The sequence below is a fragment of the Suillus subaureus genome (assembly GCF_016647635.1).
Source record: "Suillus subaureus strain MN1 chromosome Unknown BJ212scaffold_528, whole genome shotgun sequence".
Taxonomy (NCBI): domain Eukaryota; kingdom Fungi; phylum Basidiomycota; class Agaricomycetes; order Boletales; family Suillaceae; genus Suillus; species Suillus subaureus.
Genome location: NW_024539084.1, coordinates 3,416 through 11,290, shown reverse-complemented (window position 1 = coordinate 11,290; position 7,875 = coordinate 3,416). Strand labels below are relative to the sequence as shown.

The window sequence follows — 7,875 nt, the reverse complement described above, 5'->3', positions numbered from 1 at the left end:
TTCTTGCTACTAAGCCATGTATTTGCTATGCATTTTCCAACTGTATGTTGTCACTTTAAGTCTCTCCTGTACATCAATGCATCACTCCGACTTGTCGCCGTCACCAGCGTATGTAGAACCGTGCCATCAATGAACACGATGCCATTTCGCAATACCAATTAACCGGATCAAGGACCAAGATTGCTTAATATTAGTACAAAACGTATCTGAAGATCCCTATTCTGCCTATCTGTCAGATCCAGGAATTCCTAATGCAGACAGAATATCAGCATTGTACACGGAAACCAATCGCCGATTCGGAGGACGCACCTTGGTCGACTTTGACTTCCACATGCTTCCCATCCTCTGTGATTCGCTCGATAACATATTCTTCTCCGTCATCAACAGGCTCTGCATCGCGGATTCGATTTTCCCGGACGAGAACGGCACGGATGACAGGAGAAGTAACGGGCAGGCGACGTAGCATGTGCCGATCACAGCCCATGGGATGTGGTTGCTGTTTAGTATTAATTATCTTTCCTTAAAGTCCGATGAAATGACCTACCGCGGCTTATATTGTGCCTTCCACATCAAAGGACCAGCTGCGTTGCCAACGCAGTAAGCCGAGAGTATAGTGGCGTTAGTAACAACCTGCAGGTTGGTTTTCACTTGAGGAGCGAGTTCAATAACTGGCGGAGTACCTACCTTCTTCGTATGACCAGCAGTCACGTTAATTTAGCCATGATAATGTCAGTACGAATCCGGGCACCGGGAATCCAGCTTTGGAACGATGAGCATAGAAAAACACTACAAGCATCACACGCACCTAGGAACTGGCCGGCAAGAAGTCCAGCCTGATATCATGTGAGATACAATATCAAAGACAACTTGATGAACTCGCAGAAGCAAACCACGCACCTGATTCGACCAAGGAATTAGATTGACCAGCAAGACGCCCAACCACGCCGGGACAAAGTACATAGCAGCGACGTATGCTCTGGAATTAGGCCGTCGTATTGCAAGCCGAACACCAGTGAAGATTGTCAATATTTGAATCACACCAGGAATACAGGACAAGAGAGTTGTCTGTAGATAGCTGAATCCGAACGAAGCAAGGATGAGTGATTGTTGATTTAACATTGAGCTAGGCACATTGCATAGAGCCGAGAGGAGAGCGAAGAGCCATGTCTTGGGGTCAGTCAGGGCTTCGATCATTCTAAAGATGTGTACGTGAGGGATGAAAATCACAATTGCATCGAATACATACTGCTCCATCTTGAAGTGTTTGTTTTCCACCCCTGTTTGGTTTTCCTATGCTAATTGTAAGATAATGGCTAATATCATAACTTAACAGACATACCTTGAGGCGCTGCACGGCTTTCACTCGCTCATCGGGAGTAAGGAACCAGGCATTCGTAGGCGAATCAGGAAACAAGAACCTTTATTAGGTGAAAACGTCTCGGTTATAGAGATTAGGCGCGGGGAATATCTGTTTCATAAACTCACCAAAATAAGATCGCAAGGATCATCGTCATTATAGCGGTGATGATCATAAGCCTGCGATCTATCAGAGTGAATATGGAACAATGAAAATGAAATGGCGGACCATTGCCATGGTTCAAACCCTGTGGTTTTGATGTGCAAAACACCAAAGCTGATGAAACCAGATATTATTTGGGCTAGATTTCACTGGCTTGGGCAGCAAGATCGAATATACATTTGAGTAAGCGCACCAGTGCCAAGCATCAGAGCTAGATTCCAAAGCGTCCAATTAGTCGACTTTGTCAATCATTTGCAAATGGGAGCTTACACCAATACCCAACCCGTAGCGTCTGTTCCGTCCGCGTGTAGAACATGGAGCTAATGATCAAGAATCCAGCAGTGATCGACCCCTCACATACGCCCAGCAACAAACGCACGACAAGAAGCCCACGAAAGCTCTTGCACGCTGCATGAGATGCAAGTACAACTGTCCAGATGAAGATATTGATACTGTTACATGCTGTCAACGGTGTTCGCATTGATAACGCCTGTGAAGCCTACCTCATCCACTTCCCGACCGGGAATCTCTGAAGGGCAAGATTCTGGGGATACTGGAAGAGAATGTAACCAAGATAGAATGCAGTGCCAAGCCTGAAAGATAGTGTAAGGACTATGCAAACTCGAGTAGTGCATGTGCCTCACCAATTGTACCTAAAGACAGTTGACCATTAGACTTACGACTCCAAGGATAGGGATATCTTACTCATTCGTAGTCAGGTGCGCGGCCTGCCTGATAACACACGTCAGTGCCGGTTCGGCTGGTCTCGATGTACAGTCCTTACTGAATTCCAAGGATGGCCGCAGAACCCAAGGTTAACTTGTCCATGAATTGGATCCTATGCGCACGTAAGCGCTAATCTGTGGTGAACGCAGCCAACTAACCCGTAAAGAACTGAACAGCAATCGTCAGATGCAATCGGTTTAAACAACTGAGTACCGAGCAGCCGACTAACCACACATCAGAGGCATGACATATCTATCGATCTTCCTCCTGGAACGAAATATTTTTGAACAATGCTGATCTTCGTGCAGTTTTCAGAGCGTACCTTACTCTCAAAGCCTCATCGGGCTCAAGAGTTGAATTCAACCCAGCAACTAGCTGAGCGCCAGTATCAACTTCAGACACGAAGACCTCTGCACGTTTCTGGTCTTTGAGTACACCACTAGAGGATTCCAAACTCATTTTGAGAGGACGTGAAGGTGACACCTTGAAGGAAGAAGCTTCCGGCGCTTGCAGGTTGATTCGCCCATTTATACTGTTTCATTGGGCATGTCAAAGCATCGTGATAACGATGACGTGAATCCCTGATGGTCTAAGCGGCAATTCATATCGGGCCTAGCTTTCGGTTCCATGAAGCGAACACGCGCATCCACGCACTGACACTCACCAGTCATCGTATGAGTCCGACTTTCCCCGTCACTGGCAAAGTGAGTACTTCAGGAATAGGAAAGTAAATCTTCACCGAACAATTATTTATGGTCACGGTGTGCAACAAGCGTTGTTTCAGGTCCAAGAGTTTCCAATCGAGTTCAACTTCTCGTGTCGTTTGCTCCCCTTCCTACGTGAACAAGGAAGCCCAACTTCGAACATTCTGCTGCGGATACCTCAGAGCTACGATAGGCAAGAGTTGTGACTTCTTTAATTTTGGGTTCAATTAAGAGATCGTATTTCTGTCAAGGCGCTCAGCTGGATGTTGGTCCGTGACATGGCTCACATGGCGGCACACTCAGCAATCCAGACCAGTATAAAACACAGATTGATGCTCAACTCGTCAGCGTATGACCCACATGTTATGTTGCGCTGTTTGTGGAGCTGGAGACTATCAACACATGTCACATTTATTCATGGATGGATGTCATTGGGAGTCTCAGACATCAACAACTTGAAGTCACTCGTTTGAGTTCCAGGTATCTTTCTGTGAGCCCATCATTTCATTGTCGACTTTATAAGTCATGCACGGAAATGGTCACTGAGCGCTCGCTTTTGTTCAGCATTCCTACTTCCTGTAAAACCCTCATCGGCATGTTTTCGTCCGGAAAAGTTAAGAATTCACATGTTGTACCCAGACGTCGAGCGGTGACAGTGAGTAGCGGCTTGGAGCAGACGTACCTTTGACAAAGTTGACAAGCCCTGGCACTTTCACGCGTCGGATCAGGCATCATTGATTTTGACTGATCGACCCTCCAAATCACAACATAATACCACGATGAAGCTCCATTAAGGCAATGCCACAAAATATATGTGCTGACTGCACATTATCTGTGATTCAATTTGTAAAATCTAATGTTGACCATCATTTCCCTGCTACACATCAACGCTGGTTGACACATGTCCGCACTCTTGAAAAACGATTGTACTCATGCGAGTTTCTCCGTCAGAGTTGGCCACCAGCTTAGCGTTATAATCCCGAGTGCTAAGGACGAGACGTGGTCCCAGGACAAACATCTGCACGAACTGGACCATTTGGTAAACACCGTAATAAATGCCAGATCCCACAGAAGTTGAGCCCTGTGGAAATGATGAGTGGCCGGGTTTAAGGTGTAGATGCCAGTCACAAATTAACGCACCATGAGGTCTGGAGACAGCAAGCCGATGTAGAAGACTTGGTAAGCGACAGTGTTCGTGTAGATGATGCAGTGCTTTTATGGAGATCATGCGGGATGTCCGTTCCTTGAAACAGAATCATGACTCGGTCACAGCATCCACCTATCGTCACGTCAATCTTAGCTAACGCAAATCACTGAGCTTCGGTAGTAATCATAGTATATTTAAGCTGTGCATGGCAGGGCAGAGTCGCTGTCCACTTCGACATGAATGTTCCCTTGAAACATGCAATTGAGCTGACCACAGTTTGATTCTATCAAGAAAAGCACCTTCGAAAGTCAAGGTTATGCGTAGCAGATGCACGCATTTAACTCACTTTGTGCAGCGAGCCTGCCAGCAGATTCCGGCATGTGTATGATCATCGAGCACCACCATCACACTGCAGTTTCGAGATTATCAATAATTATTAATAACGGGTGACCTGATTTTCAGATAATCAAGAAATCTTCCCTTTTCTAACTCGGTCCTATGTTCATTCCCACTGTCCAGGGCCTCCTACTAGCGCATGTCTGATTGCCAAGAGGACGCTCACTGTCAATCAATCTCCGCACAATCTGAAAGCGAGATTAAATCAATCCTTGAATTTTTGAGACAGTATGTAGCACTAGAGAGCAGAGATAAAAGTGCAGCAACACAGCCGGTCGTCAGCACTGCCCGTCTGGCGAATTTCTAACGCGGATAAGTTCCCTTTGCACCATACGACCATATTATAACGTAGCAACGCACCAAGGAAGGGGTTTTCATGGTAAGGTAGTCCTCCACAGCTGCATCAAGAAAGACGCTTTTGAAACTCAATGATTCTAGCATGCACACTGGATAGACTAGTCAGTGATCTTGAGGTGGTACCGGTGTTGGATGTGCTCGAGACTGAACGCACAAGCGATCGTTCCAGAAGATGTTGAGCGATTTTTAAACAAGATTGAGTAACTCCTACCATTGGCCCTCGATGATAACCAAAAGTTCGGGGGAGGATGATGATCCTGGCTATGCTTTTAACGTGGTGCGGAACCGATGGTTCGATAACAAATAGAGATGTTCTGTGGACATCGCCGTTGACGTAATGGCGAGATGCAAGATCTGAACGGCCTGTGGGACAGATATCACGGGCGTCTTGGAAGGGGGAAGAAAGTTGCAATTAGAGGATAAATACAAAACACTTCTCCAGCAATAGTAGTGAAGGCTTTCCAAGCGCAGTTTCTGTATCAAGGTGATGAAGATTAATTTGTGCATTCATGACGACTATATGTTTGCAGGGAACAGATTAAAGACGGTCTGTCCTACAAGCACGCAGTCATGACGAGCGCAGAGCGGCAGGGATAGTGAATTCAAAGTCCTCTGTGGATGATTGGTCATGTGTGCGAGAAATATATGATATCCTCTCGGCGTTTAGCATCAGAGTGAATTGATCACTCACAATAGCGATCGGATTGCCACGTCGAATAAAGGGTCCCGGCTGAAAGACGAAGGCTAGGCTGTTCTGTTGGTTTGCAATAGATGTTGCTGACGACGTAGCTCGACTGATGTTGCGATCTAGAGTGCTCCTATGGAAACCTTGAATACACGGACCAGTTCTCCGTAACCGACGATGAGACCCAAACCTGAACCGTAAAAGAAAGCTCCAACGGCCTAGAACCTTTGTTGATACCTGCAGGAAAGACTGGCGGGATATTTAACTTGCAGGAGTGTCACATAAAAGCGAGCCAAGATCCGTCAAAGACCAAGAGTGAGATCTCTGAGATGGTCAATGCATGCTGAGTATAATATAAAGGAGTGGCGTGATGACGACTTATTTTCTCTTCGTCGTGGACAGGTGGTGTGACGTCTCCGAAAACCTTCTCTAGCCGATGGGTGCATGCTATGAAGTGCAAGAGCGATTTACCGTTTGATACACTTTCAGTTGTTCAGGATTCTTCAGATGGTCTGCGGTGTGGGCGATAGTCAATTTTGTTGCGAAGTGCGTGGTGTCGTCTGGCGGAGATTATGAGGTAGCGGTCCACCCCTTCCCCATCAGGAAATTCACGCATTACTTAACGCACTTTTTAGCTACTTGTCGCAAAATTTGGTTATTGTTCTCACTTGTATGTACTTGCTTACTTGTACCGTAGACAGTACAAGGAATAAAAAGCTGGCAATTAATTATGTAGTGCAAAAGGACAAAAAGCAAGTACAGTAGATATGGGAACTCGTGGGACTGGGAGTGGGTGATTATGATGCTATCTCGAAGGCATGGTGATCTGTGAATTTGTTAACATAGTATGCGCCGAAAGCATCATAAGAATGAAAGTACTGTATGTTGTTAGGAATGAAATCATGTCCGTAGACAGGAATTAAATGTGCTGCTTGGTAGACTGTCTCGAGATGAATGATGGCGAGGTTCAGGGTGCCATTGTCACGAGTGCTCAGACAGACTATCCACATGCCAGTGTCCTTGTCAGCATGGTCACCAACCTTGTCAAACCATTGAACAAGGGCATATGGATACATGACCCAATTAAATTTGAATGAAAAAAAAAACATTTAACCCTGGTGACTTCGAGCCCTTCAATTCCTTCAAGCTCTGGATTGATGTTGACAAATATGCAATTGTTACACACATAGACATTCTGCCAGAGTGGACATGCACGAATCTGTTCATGTCACATGCCACTGATGCCACTGGGATCACTGGGGGCATAAAATGTTGCAGCCACAGAATTGAAGATGTGAATACTCCCATCATGTTGAGGGCAGTTGGTGGCAGGTACATCTTCAGGGTTGTGGGGGTCATCAGGGAAGAGTTGGGAGAAAAGGAAGTAGCGGATGAGATGTTGCAGGTGTGGAACATGAACTTCCTCTGCCAGTGCCACTACCGTCTGTGCCCATTTTCATTCTGTCAAATATTGTCAAGGTATTGAGGCAGACCATATTACAACACCACTTATGAGGTGTCCTTGCGAGCTGTACAAAAGTGAGAGCTGTCAGACCATCAACAACTTTGCCATCATCAATATCATCTTCTGCTTGAGGTGTGACAACAGGTGCATTTGGTTCATCTTCATGCCCATTAAGTATGCAAGACAACAAAGGTTAGATATAGAGAAACTTACAGAGAGAAGCCACAGCTCTTGATAATATGGAACCTACAAGCATGCCTCGTGTAGTGAAGTCAATGCGAGATGCCACGAGCTTGTCGAGGTGTTGGTTGGTCAAAAGTACAGTGACTTGCAAAACTGTTACAATGTTTGGTACTTTTTCAGTGTACATAATATAGCGCCTATGCATGTGGGAATCATGCTTAGTGTTGGTGGGGGCGTGTGAATTACAAACCCTTGGCTACAAACTGACACTTGGATCATGCGATTTGGCCAAGGGGATGTGAAGATATGCCTATTTTAAGACAGAGATACCATTGTAATGGTTTTGCAGCTGTTGATATAGATAGAGGGATCTCAGTCAAATCAGAGGATGGTTACTGTTATTTGCTTACACAAATAAAAATATACATGAAAATATTATGTCTGAGTTTGAAATTGCTCCCACGCTTCTTTATTCTTAATCATTACCACCATGGGATCTCCCTCTACTACTCAAAAGAATACCATTCTCTTTCAGCTTAATGCTGGTCATTCTATTCATTCTATTGCCTCCACAACTGGTGTCAGCACTACTACTATCTCCAAGCTTCATTAAAAAGAGTGTTCCTACTTGCAAAAGTTCACTGGTAGTCATTCAACCAAGCTTTCCTCAGTCAATATTTGACATCCTATTTG

The 7,875-nt window shown here is 45.3% G+C and overlaps 3 protein-coding genes across 3 annotated transcripts; 1 reads left to right on the top strand and 2 right to left on the bottom strand.

Annotated features, from left to right (window-relative positions):
* Nucleotides 1-2,835: 2,835 nt before the first annotated feature.
* BJ212DRAFT_1417895 (uncharacterized protein) lies at nt 2,836-3,633 on the top strand. The gene is made up of 4 exons (XM_041337579.1): nt 2,836-2,860; nt 2,913-2,949; nt 3,019-3,439; nt 3,514-3,633. The coding sequence occupies exon 3, from the start codon at nt 3,213-3,215 to the stop codon at nt 3,420-3,422; it is 210 nt and encodes a 69-aa protein (XP_041184900.1). The 5' UTR covers nt 2,836-2,860; nt 2,913-2,949; nt 3,019-3,212; the 3' UTR covers nt 3,423-3,439; nt 3,514-3,633.
* A 2,698-nt stretch (nt 3,634-6,331) lies between these two features.
* On the bottom strand, nt 6,332-6,544 carry BJ212DRAFT_1293491 (uncharacterized protein; the record flags this gene model as incomplete). The annotated part of the gene is made up of 1 exon (XM_041332167.1): nt 6,332-6,544. The coding sequence occupies one exon, from the start codon at nt 6,542-6,544 to the stop codon at nt 6,332-6,334; it is 213 nt and encodes a 70-aa protein (XP_041184899.1).
* Nucleotides 6,545-6,762: 218 nt separating this feature from the next.
* On the bottom strand, nt 6,763-7,321 carry BJ212DRAFT_1207099 (uncharacterized protein; the record flags this gene model as incomplete). Its single annotated transcript, XM_041329166.1, has 3 exons — nt 6,763-6,978; nt 7,028-7,125; nt 7,213-7,321. Coding segments are annotated over 3 exons (423 nt in total), but the record flags the coding sequence as incomplete, so codon positions are not given.
* Nucleotides 7,322-7,875: the final 554 nt, after the last annotated feature.